The following is a 22,377-nucleotide window of genomic DNA, read 5'->3' as shown; positions in this document are numbered from 1 at the left end:
TATACTGGTCACCGCTAAGATGGCTGCTTCTGTCTTCTGTATTGTTGATAGTGTTCCCTTTATTATTTACCAAGCGTTCTACATTGTCGAACTTACATCAAAAAATCGCGAGGTCACTACATCAGAGAGATGTGCAAAACTGCTAGTGTGTTATCCTCTTAAGAAGCCACATATCTTTTGTAGCGGAAGCACCCATTCGGCATGCAGAGTCCGTCACAAATGTTGTTGACCAATAGTTACAGCAGCAGAATAGAGAAGGAAACATTCGCTAGTGGCATTCAGCTTTCAACACAGATGATAAAAGTGTGTTGATGTCCAGGAAGATTGCATGGAAAAACAATAGTGAAAACATTACTCTATGTCATTAGCATGCAAGCTGATCAGTACACGAACTTTCGGAATGCTCCACATATGTAATGTATGTAACTTAAATAATTGGAATGTTAACATAAGCCCTTTCCGCTGGTCTAGTGGCTAGCGCGTGCGTCTTTGGTGCACGTGGTCCCGAGTTCGATTTCCGCTAAGAACAAAAAAATTAATACGATTTTCTTAGTATTAATTTTCACCTAAAATCTTATCTAAAATCACGATCTTCACCATCATTTGCTTTCGGTACTTAACTGTCTCCTTTAGCCTGAAGGGCACAACCGAGAAGCGTTAAATTAAATTTTATTTCATTTTTCATCTAAGTTACAACCCCGAGCCCTACGCGCTGGTTTAGTGGCTGGCGTATGCGCGTTTGATGCACATGGACCCGGTGCAAGAGCCTTGCAATTTAAACATATGCGATTCCAATTCCACCTTAAACTTTAGGTCCACGTCTAATCTACTCTTGGTGCAGAAACAGGATTCTAAACTTCCAACAAATAATTATAATCTCGACACACGAGCGCAGTTATAACCTGACTGACCTGGCAGCGCAGTCTTTTCTTTTATGCGATAGGTTGTAGTGAGTGACAGCTATTTTTAACAACACAATCTTGTCTTCATTTTTTTTTTTAAATCAATGAAAAACCATAAATGACCAAAATGCACGTAAATGTAATTGTTCCACAACGAAAAAACCTTCTCCTCTTTGGAACTTCCGGTAACGCTTCTTCATTTGTTTCTCGTACAACACAGGCAATTTTCTCTATTATTCCCTAGAACATTTGGAATGTTGCCAGTAAATTTTCATTGCTTTCATGATGTCCAGGTTTCTGCTTGACACAGTAGAAAACCTAACACAAGACACTTTGGTGTTTCGAGTAATTCTTATTTAATTACCTACAAAATAAGTATTTATTATTATAATTTCTTTCTGAAGACTTCTGCTATTCTTAACCTTATTTCAATTCCCCGCTCACATTTTAACTATTCACCATTAATGCTATCTGAAACATTCAATCACCTACTCTCCCAGTTCCAACTTCTATACTTCATACGGTTTCCTTTGTTTCATTATTTTCTTTGTAGCAGGGGCTGGTGGCATTACTTTATAATTTACTCCTCTTAGACGCGAGATATTGTGGTTGCAACCAGCTTTCTGTGATGACTGATCCTGCATAGTGGTCTATGCACCCACGAACTGCACCGGATTCAAAGCTCTGGTCGTGGTTCTGATCCCACGTTTGTATGAAATCCCGTCCCTCATAACCATAGTGTTGTATAAGATCACAAAACACACAACTTAATCATTCCTTTCGTCTTTTCTCTTTTTAATGTTATTTTCAAACGGTATCATACACTGTTGTTTCTGAAAATTTCACCATCAGGAAGGATGATTCGAATGTGTCCGAACTCTCAGGTTTCGTACAGCAGGGTATGACGAAAAATCAGTTACAATTTCAGCCACATAACGTATGCATGAATCCAGGAGCACCTTGTTTGCTGCAAGGACTAGTATCTCGAAATAGCATTTCATGCAACCACTTGGAACAAGCGAACAGGAAACGTGTGGGCTGTCTTCACTACGCATCGTCGATGTCAAAGAGCTTAATATAAACAGACAACTACATTGTGACAGGCCTGTATATTTGGCTTCTCGTACCACGAAATTGATACCGCCAAGAGTTATGCGTGAGTAGAAGCAATGGACAAGAGAACTGTACGAAGCAAGATCGGGCAGTGGATGGTGGAATGGAACCACACCACCCAGGAAGTCAGATATCTGGTCCACATGACAATGACGGATTATACAGCGCCATTCAGTCATACACTGGATTAATGACACCCAAGCGCTGTTCACTGAGTCAAAACCATAAATGTCTGAGGCTACAATCAAAAGTAAATATCAACGTTGGCGAGCTGAGTAGAAAACGGCCGTATTTTCGGACAAGCCCCACTTCAACTTGTCCTACAATGATAACAGTTCACGCGTTAGACGTTATCACTTAGTAAGCGCAATCTACCAGCGTGAACTCGAGTGTCAAAGCGGCCGAACGGCAGGTGTGATGGTGTAGAGCCCCACTGGATAGAAGATGCGATTTTCGCGGCTCACACTGATGGTAAGCTCACCACCGATTGCTACATCTGAAGAGTTTTACAGGCAGAGGATATAGCTTCTCTTCAGACAACTCCAAACATCATATTTCTGTGGGACAATATCCGGCAATGAGTGTCCCGGAATGTGGAAGAACAATGGTACAGGCGCTTCCTTGATATACGTAGTCGTATGATGTTAGCACTTTGTTCACTTTATTCACAACGACCTTTCACAGTGTCAATGTCTTGTAGACTCGCATACAAGCGAAGTGCCAGAATATTTCTCAGCAACACATCAACCGCCAGTTTGATTCAATGCCACGACGTATGGAGGTTACGAGCACAGAATGTAGAGGCTTCACGTCCTATTTATTCATCACTGTTAGGGATGCTGTACAATCATAAAATTATTTCTATGTAATCATGTAACGAATCTGTTACATGAATTTCATCCACTCAAGTATCTCTTGGTGCTAGAATTTTCACGAACAGCAGTACATTACAAGTTTATAATTAAGTGTTGGTGACGTGGAGCTATTTACTTTAACGAAGTATATCCCCGCAACCAAGACCCACTTCAATCGATCCAATGCAGTATCTCACATCTCTATTCTCAAGTGTGTATCGAATTCCTACAAAATTCATAAAGGACAAAATCTAATACTTAAACGTGTGGCTTCAGCAGATAGAATTAAAAGAATTATAATCAGTTAGCAAGTGAAGCACTACCATTAGGCAGATTTAGCTTGAACGATACAGAACGCTGTTCCTGCTATGTGAATTGGTCTTCTCATTCAGCTGGCATTTCTCCCTCAGGACTATTTCAATGGGTATATTATGTAACGTTGAACTATCTCAAACAATGTATAAAATGCGATACTGAAATCTTCCAGTACGATGTCACAGAAACTCATATTGCGATTTGAAGCAGACTCCAACAATGTGGAAAATGAAGTGAAGAGCTTTAGAATCCCAATTTGTGCTCCCGTTTTCAAATATTTGTTATTATACGAAGTATCATTAAAAAAAAAAAAAAAAAAAAATCAGTACACGCACAAGACTTTAATAATCCCATTGTTGTCGTTCTATAATATACATCATTTACCTTGAGTGTAAAAATTAGACCATCTTATTCTTACCTGATATATTACTACTACTCTTTGCTGAAGTATCACCGTCATCAAGAGTTGAAAGCGTAGTCGGCAAGGTATCATCTGAACCAAACAGCTATATTTAAAATAAAATAAAAAAAAGAAAAAAAAAGTCTTAGTGTACGTCAGTTCAAAAATACGAAAAAAGTTAGTTTGCCTTTCACAAACATATTTATAGCTACACAATAACTTACGAACAGAGTAACAGTATTTATGCCGCTGACACCACAATTCTAGCCAACATAAACATCATACATATACATACATATATACATATACACTACCATTCCATCAACCGTAGTTATTTACGATTTTGCTTTCTGATTATAAAATTCTTGAAAGAAATATTATGAATTTCGGTGCAAACTTCAGTTGTGAAACAAACTAACTTTAAAACTCTTCTTTTAAGTAATTATTTATGTATAATTATAGTTCTATAGTATAATTTAACTAAATTCCGTTTCTTCCTTTCTACCATTCACCACTACAAGCCATGCATATTTTGGCAGAATAGGATTTCAAATGTAGTCTTCCTTTAAAGGAGAGAAACACAGACACAAACGGATCTGAGCTATATGACTATTTGCTAACTGGAGAGATGTATCATTGCCGTTATTTATAACTTTCTACACTGTAAGAACTAGGTAAGTTTGATTGCACATCTTGTAACTTTAGATAAAATGATATAAAATTCATTGGTTTAAAGACGTACGTTCATAATATATATTTCGAATTTTATACTATTTTTAGAGTTTAATATAAACTTTTGTCTAAAGGTGAGACGTGCCAATTGGTAGACCTCACTGACCTAACAAAATAATTTGGTGTGAATCTTTATGCGTAATTTTTCAAAAATCGACATTTTTTTTTTTATTTATTTAAAAATAGACAACTACGCCTCCTCCCTCATTAACCATTTCATTATGACATTAGGAAGACAACAGTATACAGTATGGTTAAAGAGATATAGCCCAAAATTAAGATTAACCATTTAACTTCAATTATATTATCCAAAGACGAGATATCAATCGATAGATGATTTCGAACTTAACAAAATGACATGCTTGAGGCCGAATTCTCATGTGAAGTTTTCACGAGAAAACTACTTTTTATGCTGCTGAAAAGTATAGACGGTTTCAGAACAAGAAAAACCCCAGTTCTTGGAAATGGAAGGAACACCCACACGGCTCTGTCCCTTGTCAACAGGCCATAAATCTCAGGAAACAGTAGGTAAACGTCGATTAGAGAGAGGAAAAGACGTTTCCGAACGTCCCCTTTTCTCCAGATTTCTTTTATTTATCACAAGATGTATTAACATTATGTCTTTATTTTTCACTTGTTTTCCTTTCCTTTCTTGTTTCTTCTTCTACCTAATGACATTGTACATCTGACAACAACCACCAATCACCGTCCTAACAAGGGTTGGGTTGCTCTTTTAGCAGTGGTGTGATACAAGGTTCTAATGTTTTGAAATTTCCCATATGCCGTCTGTTGCCAATAATAGTAAATAGTTCTTACTCTGTTAAAACACACTATTTATTTAAGTATTACTATGTAAAACTTAACTATGACACAAACACACACACACACACACTCTCCTAATAGTGACGAATATAAATCTAACAGTGATGCAATGCAGGCAAGTAAATAGAAGTTTTAACATATAAATGTTCGTAAGATGAAAAGAATAAGTGAAAATTACAGATATGCAAAAACAATGAACAGAATGAGATAAATATGGTAAAACAAAGTAGTGTGTGGAAAGCGAAAAATGGAGGATAATGCAGAGAATCAGGATGTTTATGACGAAATAGAATAAAATAACAAGTGTAATAAAATGACGAACAGCCTTAGTAACGATACAATTAGGGAAGGAATAAGTTGGCATAGTTCATACACTGAATATAGTTCTGCATAATTTAGGTCTATAGATGATTTCGGTTATTAAGTGACGTACGAGGAACGTATACGAGGGCAGCAGGAAAAGTTTCTGCAGTCAACATGAAAAAATAAATCTTAAATTCAGGAAATGGCTTTATTTTTATGGCTTTGAGGTCGATATACTTTTGCATACGTTCAAACCAATTTTGGAACCATTTTTTCCACTCTGAGGTTGCTTCCCCAGAAACCGCTGTTTGGCAAATATATAAACTGCTGCTTCAAGCGGCACAAATCGCTCACCACGCGTCTTTATGTAAGGGAATAAAATAAGTCATTAGGTGATAAATCAGGTGAGTACGGACAATGAGTCATTAATTCGACATTTTTACTGGAAAAAATCAACTGTTAGGTGTGCTTAGTAACGAGTCTTGTCGCAGTGAAAAATGATGCGACTGAGTTTACTTTATGCGATTTATTTACAACCTCTGGCAAACAATTTGTTGTACAATTCAATTTATAGACCTTCGATCTTCTAAAGCTACGGTTGCCACATGTCCAATATAACCGAAGAAACAAGCAATCATTTGCTTAGCAGTACCCCTCGAATGAACAATTTTTGTTGGTTTCTATTCATTTTGAAACACTCACACAGTGGATCGATAATTTAGTTTCGGGTCTGTATAAATAGATCCAAGTTTCATCCCCTGTAACGCTGTAGTACACCGAATCTGACTTACCTCAGTCGAATTTTTTCGAGCATTTGTTTACACCAAAGGGCTAGGCCTGTTTTTAAGCTTCGGTTAAGTTGTATGAGATCCAACGCCATGGAAGTTTTCGTACGTTCAGGTGACATTGCAAAATCGTATGTATTGCTTTCATTTCAAGGTGCAAGGATGGCTGGATTTCACGGTACGTTACAAGCTTATCTCTCTGAATCACTGAGCACAACCTTCAACCTCAGAGATTCAACTGCATGGTGGAAGGACGACCTTCGAAATTCATGACTGAAAAATGTGCGACCACGCTAAAATTCTAAAACCCAATTGTACACAGTCCTACAGGAAGCGCTTCATCTCCGGTTGATTAGGTATTAAACTACATTTGAAATAAAAAAAAAAAATCACTGCCCGAAAATACTCTCGAGAAGTTTTCATTTCTCACACAAAACTACGGTGAAAAATAAACGAGCAGACTTTTAAAAGAAAACAATCGAAGACAATTTAAACATAGATATGTCTATTCTTCCAAATTTTAGAATAGCGGAACATTACCGCCACTGTTAGTAGTAGTTTGCAGAAACGTTTTCAGCAACTCTTGTAACGAAAAACTATCTAACGAGAGCTACATTTTTTTTTTTTCCAATATCTAATTCAAGATTCAAAATTATTGCAAGTTTCTGAAATAAATTAACATAAGATACATATATTTGTTAGCTATTTCTTACAAGAAACATTTGCTTTTGGTTCTTCTCATGTTCTTTCGAAAATGGAACAGCCGTAATCTTTGACTCTGCCTGTTAAAGTTCTAAGCGTCATTATTTGTTGATTAATTATGACCTTTACAGCACCATCACCCTTTACCAAGTATCCCAGTATCTGTTTAGTGATTTCTTTTCAAAGTTAAGTTACCCAATACAAAACCGAGAATCCTCGGGGAAAAAAACGACAAATATTAGTAGCAGCATGCTTGGAATTTACTACAAAAACATTAGAACACCTGTATTTATTATGTACATTATATACAGTATATGCTTTTTTTTCTTTTCTTTAAATTAAGATTTTCCTTTTTGCGTAGCAAACAGCGCAACAAATTTAAATTTACATCGCAATTTATGAGTTTTGTATCGCATTTCCGGCAGTGAAGGAAAATATTATTATTATTTATTAATAAATATATTTATTTTATTCTTTTACATAGATTGAAATAATTAACATTTTTATGTATCACAAACCAGTACGTAATAATTATATTTTAAAACGTTCTAATTTTATCATTCTACAATTTGTCTAAGCTGGTTTTGAATGCATCCAAATGAATTTTATTATTATTATTAACTTTGGAATCCGTAACAACTTCAAGAAACGGGAAATCAGAATGACGCAGTCCACGAAGTGAACCTTCATTTTTACGATAAAAACAAACTTGCTTAATTTCACACAAGTGTTAATTTCCTAACTTACATTGTACCCAATTGCTACCCAGATTCAGTTAGTTTTCCATTTTTTTTTTAAGCGTTTCAAACCGAGAACTAATTTTCTTTCGTTATTTCAATGCGCAACACGAGATCGTAGCAAAATGAATTACATTTCTGGGATAATTGCTATGACATAACCATGGAAAGATATAAAGACGGACGATGAACTCTTTCCGTTTAACGTACCACGATTATGCCCTTTAGGATAAGGAGACAATGATTAAGGCAAATGAATGATGATGGAAGAATTGATGGAATGAGAATGTAAAAGGAAACGGGAGTACACCGAGAAAATCCAGTAATTTGGTAACAGTACGTAGTAGATTATATTCTTGAGAACTTAACAGATACGTAAAGTAAAAGTCCAGCTTTTCAAGGGAATTCATTAACTGCATGAAGACTGAAAGAGAATTGACATAAAATAAATAAATAAATAAATAAAAAAGATAGACTGTATTTTGTTTGGATAATTCGAAGTAGTATAGTAGAAGAATTTTTAGGGTTGGGCAGTGCAAACAGAAGAATGGAGACCTAGAGGCAGACACAGGGACAAGTAACACAAAAACAGGTCCATCTGGTGATGATAAAGATGAAGACGAGATAGGCAAAGTATAATAATTAAAAAAAAAAAAAAAAAAAAAAAAAAAGACTGTGGCAGCCTCATCTCAAGCTTCCGAAATGGTTGAAAATTTAAAGAAGGTCTATTGAATTTGAAATCAAATGTAACTAATACCGTACCATATTTCACGCAATAAATGAGGATTTTGTTGAACGTATAAAAACAATCCAATCACGCCAAACGAGGATTAAAAATTTCTTTAAGTGAGAACAGATAATTCTAACTCTCAAGGTTGTTACTCTTGTGGTTTCATAAGTTAATTCAGTATGTGCTACTGTACTTAAGTATGATTTCCGTGGTATTTATGTGAGAGTAAAAATCCATTTCTTGTTTGGTATGTTCCCTAAAATAAAAGGTCTATTGTACATTAATTTTTTCCTTTAACTGTTGAAACAGTAGTTTCCTTCGCTTGATTTTAGGTGTTTAATAATGCATAATTTTGGATAATTCAACCCGCTTTGTGTTTCCATGAACTTCGAATTAATAAAATAAATAAATAATAAAAAAAAAAACCTGTATATGTATATTTGAGATAGCAATAAGCAACTGTCACGCTCAGGTGAGCATTACTAAACCTGCACTATTATACGCGAAGCGTAGAAAGTACAAATAATTTCCTAAAATGTAAAAATGACTCTTTCGAATTCAGTATATAAAATATCTATTATGAAATCCATAACAATTCTATAGTATGAACATATCAATATTTTCAAGTGAAACCTTTAGATTTACTGGTCAGATCACAATTTCCACATGCATATTCTTCCTCTTCCCCATTAGTAGGTTAAGTACACAAAGACAACAAACAGTTACACTAAGTAAGTTACCTTTGGTGAGCACATCATGCTTTTTCACTTTTGATACAAAAGCACGTCCAGCAATACTCTCATATCAAATTATAAGCAGTTGCTAGGATTTTGTGCGGACTTCTTAGAAAACTTGTGGCTACGTATGGAAAGAACTAGCATTTCTAGTTGACAGGGAGTATGTATATGCCTACTGTACAAGTTGCAAAGGGTTAAACACAGAAATTGAAATCAACATTTGTCAATAACCAAATGGTATTTTTTTTTGTGAGACGGTATCTTATCACGTCCAAAACTGATCAATTTACAAGTGCTCGCTTATCACTATCCATTTTTAACGTTTTCAGTATTTTTCAATGAAGAATTCTTTGATTTCTCTGCGTAATACTTTAGTACACACTAGTGGTACTGTGCACTCCGTAGAAGTGAGTTTTCATTTATTTTTAACGTTAGGAAATCCACTCCTTAACCTTTAAACCATCCGTTGAAATGGATGGAAAAATATGGAACAAAACAGACATTTTAGCAAAATTTATGGGGTTTGACATATATCTTTTTGTATCTCGGGTTCTAATTAACACAACCACAAAACACAAACTATTTTCTTCTATATTGATTTTTTATGGATTCCCCGTATGATCCACGGACAATTTAGAACTTCGTCCGTCATGGATCAAGCGGGTGATCCATGGACAGTTTTAAGGTTAACATTACCGAAACTTACTTAAAAAGTTACTGAGACTTTTCAATTCCAGGTTTAACGTTCACTTACAACAGATTGAATTCGTCCTTTTAGATATGACGGATTCCAAGTCCAAGTAACTGGTTGCATTAGGAAGCCTCAAGAAAGTGCTCGACACATTTCATGAACATGCGGTCATTTTCAGAAGCATCGTGGAGACAAAATTTACGGGAAATAATTCCCTGACTTTTCCCGGTTTTTCAGAACATTTTTGTGAGATTTTCCCTGATATCTAATTAGACACACAGACTTATGGAAATACATGATCAAGAAGTCATAACGATGGTAAAAAAGCAATCCCCTACTCAACTAGAACCATGAATAATGTAAATACAAATACAAAGTATTTTATTACGAAATTATTAAACACTTACCAATTAAGAATTCCTGCATAAACTAGGAATTAAACATCTCTAAAACTTCTGTAACGTTAATCACACGAAAAAGCTCCCTCACATGTGAAAGGAAGAAAGTCCCAGTAAGACACTCACAGAAAAAGGGTGTGTGTGTGTACGTAAGACTGGCTGTTCTATGTTAACAACGTATCTTTAAAAAAAAATAGATTATGTAATTCATTTCTCTTTTCCAAACGCTTTATTTCCTCATCAATATTGCAAATTATCTTTTACTATTTTAACATTATTAGCTTTAAGCTCGTTCAGAATGACCTTTATTTTCCTGTCCTCATTTTTTTTTTTTAAATTTATTATTATCTTCTCCTTCATCATTAAATTTATTATTATCTTCTCGTTCATCATTAACTTGCTGATTCTGCAAAACGACTACGTGCATTTCGCATCATGGATTTCCTTACGAATAGTTTCTCAAGGTCACAAGAAGAAGTTAATGTATCGTACACAAGTCTGTGTCCTACTCTAAAATAATCTGCTACACATTGCGCTTTAATTGAAAATCCTCTTTCTAGATTTGAATTTTCACGACAGAAATCAAGATTATTTTAACAGAATCTCTTAAATGATTGCATTTTGAAGGATCCAAATTACTTAGCCAAAATCCATCCAATAGTCTGAGCAGTTCTAGAATAGCGACTCAATTATTTTACAATTGGGATTTGAACAAAGCCTCACAACTCCATTTACCCTATTATCATCTAACCAAGTATTTTCAACTAGTTCAGCTAAAAGAGACTTCATGCGATTCACTTCAACATCAGATCCTGAAGAAACAATAAGATCTAAACAACATGAAAGAGCTCGAATCAATTTATAGTTTTGAGGTAACTTCTCGAAAAGTTTAAGAAAAAAATTTTGTGAACACTGTCTGCAATTATGGCGAAAATTCAAAATGTCCAAATCCGTTATTGGTTGACATTTCTTAAAAGCAGTATGTGTAGCAAAAGCAATGACTTTTTTACAGGAAGAAGATTTTCTTCATTTTCCACATCAATTTGCATACATGAAGCTTGAAGAACTAAAATCTTCTGGTTTTACAAACTTCTGCTTTTATCACTTTGAAGTATCGTAAAAAGTGGACTGAGAGAAGCATCAGTCCGAAATTCAGTCAGGAAAGGTTGTCTTTCTAAAGCAAATTCTTTTAAAAAGTTTAAAAGTAAGCATTTTGTCTTCTTCCAACACACATGACAACTGACAGCTCAAAGAGCTGGGACTTTTCTTATCCTCCCTAACATCTTGAATATAAAACTGATGATAGGGATAAATGTCAATGGCTCGCTGAGCAACACTACTATTTCCAAGACAACACAGAACAAACTTCACTGGAAAATTTTTCTGAGCCTCTATAGGTATATTTGGCATAGCGTGCTGGAACATTCTTAAATAAGTTATGCAGAGCTCACAGAAATTCGTTGTTATGCAGTTCGTTGTCTCAATCGTAGTCCTAAATGCTCTATGCAAAGTTAGTAACCAACAGCTTCCTGTATCAAGTATTACAGAGTCATTTGATATTTTACCTGAAGGTATGCAGACATGTAAAGTTTACATTGGGCCATCCACTGAAATTTATTTATTTATTTTTTTCAAGTTCAATAGTGAATGCGTCTCTTAAAAGCGGTTAAAGGATCAGAAGCTGTAGAATTCCCTTAAAATGCCGATATCAAATTACGCGTGCATTTGCCCTTTTTTAGTAGTCCAGAATCGTACATTTATGTCTCCTACAACAACTGAATTAATTTACTTCTAAAGTATGGTGATAATAACCCATAAACGACAGTGTATGCTATTTCGTCACGTTGAAGCTGCATTTTCCTGGCAATCTCACTATCTGGGAACATAAGTTCGAATACGAGGAGCAGTCAAAAAGTTCCCGAAATGATTATGTAGTTTTGACATTTGTAATGCTATCACAATGAATCTTGTACAGTGCAGTCCTTAGGTTTCCTAATTATGAAACTGACAAGTGTAAACAGGTTCATAACAGGCAGTGTACAAGCAACGTATCTGAACGGAGGAGTATGTGGTGATCAGTTGGCAAATGTCTCAGATCGAGCAACGCACAAACGTCGAGTTCATGTGCAAATTGGGGAAAATCTGCTTCTGAAACTTTGATAGCCTTAAAAACAATTTAGCTCCAACGAATGTTTGGCTCTTCCCAAAGCTAAAAATGGGCCTTTTCCGTTTCGCCAACGTAGAAGAGACCAAAACCAACGCGGCGGCTCAACTTCCGAAGACACCAAAACAGGCCTTTCGTCGGTGTTTCTACCAATCGCAGGAGCGATGGAAAAAAAGAGTTTTGAAGGTGTCAATTTGGAAGGCGATTAAGTAAATGTGTACTTATGTAGTGGTAATAAAGAGCTACAACAGAATTCCGGAAACTTTTTGACTGCTCCTGGTACTTCAACATCTTTAGCAGAAGTGAGCAATGATGTACGTTATTACACTTTGAATACACCATCGTAATTTTACTTTTATAATGCTACATTTTACTAAGAATCCCCGTAAACTACTCTGATTCGTCCCAGAACTCATACCGACTTGCATCGTAGAATCCACATTTGAGTATGAACCATCATCATCAGAAAGCCTTAAGTTCTCTACATATGAGATACAAATTGGATGATACTTCAAGAAGGTATTGGCTTGTTTTCTTAATTCACAGAGGCACTACCTGTTCCTAATACTGAGATGAACGCAGCCATGTACATATGCGGTTTACCTTTCATGTAACTTGTTACCGTTTGCCGTCCGATGTTACTTTGAGAAAAGACGCTCCGGTAAATGTTTGGAAAGAGAAAAATTATCATCTGGTACTCCCAGAATCTTGGATAAAAAATTACCTAATCCCCAGGGGGAACTGAACGTAGTCTTGGGATAATTGAAAACTGACATGCTTGTTATCTGTGCAGGAACACTTGATACAACGAATACCGGAAACTACAACTGCACTTCTTCACTTTCGATCCTGCGTATGCAACTTGAGCAAACATACTAAACCAGCAGAAAGCTTTAATTATGTTCCCTCATTCCTCCTCGCTTTTCAACAGTCTTTCTATACACAATATGCTATCGTAAATAAAACTGTGTTGTCGATGACTGTATAAAATACTTTTTGTCACGTACGCTGCCTCGTTCCACTGCATCAAATCAACTTGCATCTGCAATGTCTTTTTGCTTTTTGAGACAGCCAGTTTTGTGTTTATTCTAGGCATTTAAATATTACTAAGCTACTAGAAAGAAATGAAGATTAACTAAATTACGTAAACAATGAATCACGATCGCGCTCTTAAATACACGATAACAAAGAGCATAGATACATTCTCAGGTTGCAATTTATACATTTGGAATTTCCTGTAATAATGTGTTTATTACTTTGTATTAACTATTAGTTTCGCACTTTTGGGTACTTACAAGATTTTATTTTCTAGCAACAAAAACTATAGCGAAAATGAACTAAATTCACACGCCAGAGAGCGAGCAATGAATGCTTATTTCTGAGAAAAATAAAAAATCTTGTCTTATTTATACGGGTGAAAGAAGCCAATCATTGCAAATTCGTAGTTTCACAATTTCCAGAGGGACCTTACGATTACTGACAAACAAATGCTCGTTGCTTAACGTTTACACTTCACATTAAGTCATTAGTTTAACGTCACCCACACGAGACTGAGAAATGATGTACAAACGAAAGGAATGGGAGAATCTCGAGAACTACTCCTATTCGGTGTTTACAATGAAACCAATATCGTGCTCCTATGATTTGAACGCACGTACTTTAACACCGAAGATGAACGCTCTAGAGGCTACGCTACCGAATTTGTGTTTTTGTATGAACGTGCAGAATGTCTCAAACTCGCATACTGAAACATGCTCGATCCCTTGGATCGTTTCTTTCATTCAATGTAGCACGTGATAAACCATCTGCAAGAAGAAACCTGTTTGCTTCCCTAGTTCCAAAATTCAAGGATTTTGGCGAAAAACAAGATAACAGTAAAATCATGAAGATAACATTAAAGCAGAAATTGTACATCATTTCATACTACTGGAAACAAACTATTATTATTTTACGATAACTTGAATCGCAAACTCTAACTGTTCCCTTTTCTTTCATTTCATTGTGGATTACTAAATAAATAAATTGAGTCTTTGTTACTTATTTCTGTAGGGGTGCTAGCAGGGGTGATCCATGGCACACCCTCCGATCCGTAGAACAGTTTTTATCTCTCAAAAGCTGCACTCCAGTTACAAAATATTTTTACACGTCTTGTTTTATAACGATTTTAACATATTGCCATTGAAAAGGCACACAAATTTTGCTCAAAAAATGATTACATTAAATAGAAAATGAACTTTATTTGAACTCATGTAATACTTCTGTTCACAAAAAGCTACACTGCCTTCCAGAGGCTGTCCGAAAAATGAACCTAGAGCCTTACATTTCTCGGATCTGTGCTTACAGAAAAATCTATTTTCCCTTCATTCTGCCACAAAGCAACACATATAAGCTATTGAAATTCTAAGAAGGAATGCTTTTAGAAAATTAGCATTATTCTTGCATTCTAAAAATTCAAATTTCCCTTCCCGGTAAAAGATAAAATTGCTGTTAAATTTAGCTCAAAATAGTTTTTTTCTTGGTCTAATCTAAAACAGAGGAATATATTTTTTTTAGTTTAACGTCCCACGATTATACACTGAGGCTAAAGAAAACGGTGATACGGTGATAACGAGTCGAATGATAACAGTGGAATGATGAAAGTGGGAGGAAACGAAACAATTCCGAGAAAACCCACGCTCACCGTGTTCGTCCAACAGAAAGTTCTGTTTTCGGGATCTGGAATCAAACAAGGTACTATACACACTAAAGACAGAAGTAATCAACAAATTATTGTTTTATAAAATTTCATAGCTTTGAAGATTCTTCCTTCATGTTTGTATGTTTATTTTAAATACTAAATCTAAAAATAATTTGGTTAATCAAGATTGAAGCATGATATGCAGAAAAAAATAGATTGTCTATGAGCGTGAAATTTAAGGGAGATTTATGTTGAAAACCCTGTTGGTACAACAGCGCGACCGAGTTCTCGTTTTGAGGCTTCTGGTGCTAGAATAAACTGAGGGTATTGCATATTGGCTACTAGCGTAAAACTATAACACACTGTTTTTCTTCAGGTTTTGTTTTATATGGCCTAATACTAACAAATACAAAGGGAAAGAAAACAAAATTATCTTGGGCCCAGGGAAATCGGAGGCGGTACTTTTAAAAACAAACGGAGGGGCAAAAATATTAAAACGGTCCTATACTAATACTTTCTGGCTATATATATATATATAACCAAGAAGCTAAAAATTGGGGTATTACTGAAAATTGTTACAAGGCTTATATTATGACAGTTAAAACAAGTACGTGATTATAGTATTAGCTATCATTTCCAAACTTTATACTGTACCAGTTAACCTTGAAAATAGATTCTTCCCCCTCCCCCCCAAAAAAAAAATTTGTTCGTTTGTCTCATTGTTTGTTTGTTATGCCAGTTTACCTAAGAACTAGTGCGTAGGACTTCTAGTATATAAAAGTAACAGAATATAAAATATCTTCTAAAGGGTAAATCTTAGGAAATTGTAGAGAATGGTGCCTTTACAAGGTTCATATCTTGCTGACAAGGCAACTTTCCATTCTCAAAATAGCTCCTGTAACAGTCCAAAGATGGGCATTTCTGCAGCCTTTCGTTTCAAATACAAAAGAGAATCAAATTTGCAATGTAAAACGATTGAATATGTATATATAGTTTTGCAAACGTTACTGTAACAAAATGTAGTACATCCTAACTATACCAGCAAAGACAATGTTGACCATCAGGTTATTGCGACGGAGTAACTGAATATTTTTTCTAAGATTGTGTGAAGATATATATATATATATATATATATATATATATATATATATATAATACACGAGGGAAAGCCAAAAGTAAACAGACTTCTGCGAAAAGGTACATTTGTTCTAATAATAGAAAACTGAAACATACATTATTTTTCTACATATTCTCCCTGCACTTCAACGCACTTTTTCCAATGTTTCACATTTTTCTTTTTTTCAAAAAAAAAAAAAAAGTTTTTCGGCTGCATCTGTAACCATCCGCAATGCAACGCGGATGCAAACTCTGTGCTTCTATATACGCATTTCTGTTTCGGATAACTCTAAAAGAACCCCTAATGTCTTAATGAAATAAAAAAAATGGAATTTCTACTTTTACGTCCTACATTTAATGCCCTTCAGGCTAAAACGAATAGAGGATTAATGAAAGTGAATGGCTATAAAATAATTGATGGAATGATATGGGAGGAAACGAGAGAACCCTGACATGATGTTGCTCACCACAAACTGACATGGCCTGGAATAGAACAAGGGACTCCTCGTATCAGAGGTGAGCACTCTATCACTGAGCCACCATGACCTCACCTAATGTCTCAATAACTTTATTTATCCTAATGTTCTCTCCATACGTTTGCCACAAGTTGTTAAATTGATAAAGCGACCATGATTGGAGCGGCAACTTACTACCTTTTACGTATTACTGGACTATAATTATCTACCTTTGCAAATTGGTCATCAAGTCCAAGGAACGGTGCACATACCCCCAAAAGTGTGCTGGCATCTAAATTATAGCCTTCGCCGTGAAGTACATCTCGCAGGTTGTCAAGGTTCGTTTGCATTGACTCCAGATGAGAATCCAATTCGTCTCTGAAAGAAGAACTGCATTAAAAGGCTCGTTATAGCTATATATGCATTTGTACCACACGTGTGTACATGGTTCTGAAAAAAAAAAAAAAATGTTAGAGGCAAATAACTGTTTTCAAATTATTGATGAAAATTATCAGAGATTTCCAGCCTTAATTTGACACTGACGGGAAAGAATTGAGCAAGAACACTAACCGGAAAATAAAATGAAGTTGCTATACTCAATCAACAATTTAGATATTTACTTGATGAGGCTGATGTAAGTCTTCCAGGAAACAAAAGTTAAGAGATCCGCAAACTAAGTTGCACGATATTTTGGTAAATTGAACAGTTGTTCAGTTATGAAAGAATCTATTAGGGAGAGAGAGAGAAAAAAAGAAGGATCTGTTTCCGGTGGTTATGTATATGGTTTGCAAATTGATGAAATGACCTTTAGTGTATTAATTACATTTATTGCGTACACACCCTAAGGATTCATCACCACGAAAATCTGCCACCTTTATATCATCATGTATATATATAATTAAATTAGACACTGAAAATTTACTAAATACTTATGTTAATTAAATCAATTTGTACTTATTATCCAAATCTGAACGATGGTGAATATCATCACTCTTCAATTTGATTCTGGAACAGATAGAATTTACTTATTTTATTAGTTAAGACGTAAAAAAATATAAATACATAAAAAAAACAGCTAATTCTATAATCTAAAAAGAAAGAAAAAAATACGTTAGTTTTACACAGTGCTTTTTTCCTGAGAAAAAAGTTGCCGTCCTCACCATGAAGCAACTTACTCATTTATAGGTATGTCCTCCGACACCTTATTTCGTTCTTTTTTCATTTAGTATGCGAAATTATTATGGAAAATGTTTATGCACACATCTGCAGAATGTAGAATATATATAGAATATTAAAATGGTTTGGGAAATTCATTTTTTTAAAGGACTTCAAGGAAAGGTATCGTTACCAAGCATCGTTGCGTACAGTCAGAAAAAAAGCACTGGTTTTACAACTCAATGTACTTACTTTAGATTGATGTCATCTATGACTGCTACTGACATATTTTCTGGTTCACTGGTTGAAGCTTTCGGTTCTCCAGCCACTGGTTTCGGTTTCTTCTTAGCTTTGGATACTACGTTACTATCGGAGATTGGAACTGATGTGAGATTTTCTGTCTTCGACAACGAAAGGGTAGGACTCGAAATTCTGTTAGTAGGCGATGTACTCGGCACAGTTTTTGATTTTTGAAGCGAAGTTTCGACGTTTTTACTCAACAGACTAGGATCAATAGTAATTTCTTGCAGAATTTGATTCTCTAATTCATTTGTATCTGATAATGCTGAAGCCGATTCAGAACCTGTTGCTGTTGGTGCTGCCGCTGTTGTTACTATGTGTGAAGCTGATGACTCATGCTTTTTGGTACTGCCTGATTTAGTTTTCAGCTTAGGTACTATAATTGCTGGATTCACGGCACTAGGATCAACTGTGATCAAAATCTCCGGACTCAAAGGACACACTTCTTCTAAACAGCTCGTAGTCTGGACCTGAATCTGAGGACTTGCTGGGCTATGGACCTGAGGTGTTACGAGTAATCTGAAAGAAATAACACTTAACCTCTAAGTTATGAACCTTACACCAGTAATAACTAACAACAATAACGCCTTTACTCAACAACATTCAAAATTATCTTTCAATGCCATAACGGTATATTAGCATGCGGTTAGTATTAATATACAAATTACTATTCACACATTACAAACTTCATTCAACACATAAAAAGTGAATTTATGCGTACTTTGACAGACAAAAATCTGAGCTAGTCTCTTATCTATGTCATCCTTCACTGAACGCTCATTAGGTAATGACATCCTTTCATACATTGCTGGTGCAGGTTACAATGAAAGAAATACGTTTGAATACATAATCTGAATTATTTTTATTGATTGTAGTATAACCGCTTTTCGACAACAAGAATATACGAGACGTGGATCTAGTTTAACATGTTACTCTAACCAGGGTTGTTTTGTTTAAAACAAATGATTAAAACTTGTTTTAAACAATTGATTTTCTTTTAAACAAATTTTATATACGTTATAAACATTTTCTTTTAAACACGTGTATTTTTTAAGACTTGTTTTAAACATGTTTATTTTTATTTTATTTTATTTTTGTAAAAATCTGCCCGAGAAAGAAAATGGTCAAAAAGTGCTTCTCATTCAAAAGACTATTTTCTTGCCATGTGAATGTTTTGATTTCTCGTGGCTACAGCAGGTCAATGTGTTGATCTACAATTTCTTTTGTATATTTTTTCCCTTGTTTTTAACGTTTATTATATTGTTTAAATGCTTATCAGTTAACTTGCGAGAAAGTGTCGTAGTCGAAGGTTGGACTTCTTATAGAACTGATATTAAAAAATAAATAAAAGAATTATCATGGAAACAAGTTCTTGTGTTGTATTCAGAAAACAAACAAAGGGTTCTTTGCTAAATTGTGCTTCTGAAATATCGCAGGCATTCGTTGATACAGTACATGTTGGTTCTCAGTCTTCATACATACATACTTTAGAGAAAGAAAGAATCCGAAATGAAAGAAAGAAAGAAAGAAAGAAAAAAAAACTACGTGACACGGTGTAATCTAGAGTTTTATATGATTGCCGCTAGACAGAGGCGTCCGTTTAGAGGTCATCCGGACCCTACAATTTATTACAGGTTACAATTTTTACAATTACAATTTTGAGTTTAAGAAACTCATTACACTTACATCAGGCATGTCAAACATGCAGCCCTTTACTAATCTTTCTGCAACCATTGATTCTTTCAGTGGAAATAACGAACAAGATATATAATTTACTTTATAAGATCTCATGATTTAAACAAGTATTTTTTTCTTTCTCGGAAGATTCAGTAAGTATTCTGGTTTCTTATTACACAGGAGTGCACCGGTTATCCTGATCTACGGTTTTCCTAAGATTGTGAACTTGAGGGAGACGAAATTCACACTTTTTTGGAAATCAAAGAACAAATCAGTTTACTAGTGAATCGTTTGTGGTTGTAAGATCTTTTTCTTATGAACTGTCAGATTTGAATTTGAAATTGCAAGGAAAAGATATAATTACGTACTACGAACATGAATGATATGTTAAAACATTCGAATGTCAGTTGCTGTTCTGGACAGTTAAAAATAAATAAATAAATAAATAAATAAATAAAATAATAGGTGACACACTGCTCAACTTATGCTAAGCACAAAACAAGTTTAAGGATGGTCTAAAGCCACAAAAAGTTTGTTTCTGTGATAAGAGATGGCGTTGCTATCGCCCTATCTTTTCAATGTTAATTAATATTCACAAAAATGACTAATAACTTTTACAAATACTGAACTATGTTCTTCACTGTCAGTCTGTTTGAAGATAATGACTATACGCAGCAATTGTTCCGTGCAGATTTTCGAATTGTTGACTCGTTCATTGTTGAGTTCAACTAATTGTTGCAGAGGAATTCAATGCCTCTCCCCTTACCATTTGTTCTAGGACTTTGGAATTTTGGTATTTAGTACAGCATGATGTAGTCTATAGGTTCCAAGGTGACAATTTTTCGAAATTTTGTTCTTTCCATTGTTGCAAGCTTGTAATTGTTGCAGAGAAATCCTATACTTCTCCCGTTATCATTTGTTCTAGGACACTGAAATTCTGGCATTTAGTATAGCGTGATCTAATATATGAATCACAAGTTGAAATTTTTTCGTAATTTTGTTCTTTCCATTGTTGTAAGCTTTTAATTGTTGGAGAGTAATCCAATGCTTCTCGCGTTACTGCTTGTTCTAAGACTTTGAAATTCTAGCATTTAGCAAAGAATGTAGTAATGTATAAATATGAAGGCGAAAATTTTATTATGTATTTTCGTTCCCATTGTTGTAACCTTTTAATTGTTGTGGAGAAATCTGATCCCTTTCCCGTTATTGTTCGCACAAGGACGATGAAATTCTGTCACTGAGTATAAAATGAAGTAATATATGAAACTCAAGGCGAAAATTTTACAGCATTTTGTTCTTTCCATTGTTGTAAGCTTTTGATTGTTGAAGGAATCCAATGCTTTTCCCGTTATCATTTATTCTAAGACTAGCAGCGTTCACCCCGCTTCGCTGCGGTCACCCCGGAACGCAATAAACTTTGTTACTTAGATAATTTTTACTTTTTCGCTTTCAAGTGATATGATAAAAACCATAGAAGATTGCAGTAAATCTTAACATTATATCGCCTGTCATTTATGTTAACCCGCCCCGCTTCGCTGCGGTCATCCCGGAAGTTTTCGCTTTCAAGTGATATGATAAAAACCATAGTAGATTGCAGTAAATGTTAACATTATATCGCCTGTCATTTATGTTAACCCGCCGAGTGACACGGTCATGCGGGTTGCATATAAATACGTTTATTTTTACCTATGATGAACTAACAAAGGATTTGTACGTTATGGACACTTGAATGGTCAATTATCTCAAGACACTGGTAATTAAAAATTAAAGTAATATGATAAAAACCATCTAGGGTCCAAATCCTAATAACCCCCCAAAAATGAAATAAATTGGTTCAGCCGTATTAGCGTGATGAGGGAACAAAGGATTTGTGCGTTCTCTTTTATATATATAGATTCTGAAATTTCGGCATTTGGCATACCATAATGTAGTGTATGATTCATAACGTAATAATTTTTCGATATTTTGTTCTTTCCATTGTTGTAAGCTTTTAATTGTTGTAAAGGAATTAGATACCTCTCGCGTCATCGCTTGTTCTAGGTCTCTGAAATTCTGTCATTTAGTACAGGACCAAGTGATCTATGAATTTTTATATAAAAATTTTACTACAATTTATTCTTTCCATTGTTGTAAGTTTGTAAACCAACCATTGTTGTGAACCAACTTAATTTATGCAAAATGTTTTGGTTATTCTGGGTATTATAATAATGTACATGTTCAGTTTAACCGAACCCACAGTTTTCCCCCGCGTTCTTTCACATCTGTTTTCTTTCCAAGTGTCCAATTTCGTTTCTCCCTCCAATTCGTTTCACTGTCCTTGAGGGGAGGGACAACATCCTTTTGAATACACTGGACACGACCGGCTTGTGAGTTTCTCTCTAAAACACGAAACACACACAATATAACTATACATTCACACGCACCTTTCTGTTACACATTATATGTGGAAACAAATACCAATCACTCAAAGGTTTCTCAGGAACATTTATGAACAATTTAGAATAATTATGTAACTGAAACTGCGATTAGAAAATTTTGGTTTCAAATTTGATAAATACAATCAATACGGTTTTCAAGCGAGCAAATGCAGCTATATGCTATGACAACTCACC

The 22,377-nt window shown here is 34.9% G+C and overlaps 1 protein-coding gene across 6 annotated transcripts in view; it reads right to left on the bottom strand.

Moving 5' to 3' along the window:
* Hsf (Heat shock factor) overlaps positions 1 to 22,377 on the bottom strand; it is an 86,093-nt gene that overhangs the window by 12,079 nt on the left and 51,637 nt on the right. For 2 of the 6 annotated variants that reach the window (XM_081761700.1, XM_081761719.1), the window contains exons 7-9: positions 18,041 to 18,607; positions 16,864 to 17,023; positions 3,603 to 3,690 (exon numbers count right to left, since the gene is read on the bottom strand). In XM_081761700.1, coding sequence (XP_081617826.1) covers positions 3,603 to 3,690; positions 16,864 to 17,023; positions 18,041 to 18,607 — 815 coding nt within the window. The remainder of the gene's footprint in view (positions 1 to 3,602; positions 3,691 to 16,863; positions 17,024 to 18,040; positions 18,608 to 22,377) is intronic. The other 4 variants (XM_081761729.1, XM_081761744.1, XM_081761709.1 and 1 more) reach the window with 3 other exon arrangements.

The sequence above is a fragment of the Thermobia domestica genome, chromosome 1 (genome assembly GCF_964235325.1).
Source record: "Thermobia domestica chromosome 1, izTheDome1.hap1.1, whole genome shotgun sequence".
Classification (NCBI taxonomy): domain Eukaryota; kingdom Metazoa; phylum Arthropoda; class Insecta; order Zygentoma; family Lepismatidae; genus Thermobia; species Thermobia domestica.
The sequence above is the reverse complement of the archived record's forward strand: the minus strand, read 5'-3'. Positions and strand labels throughout refer to the sequence as shown.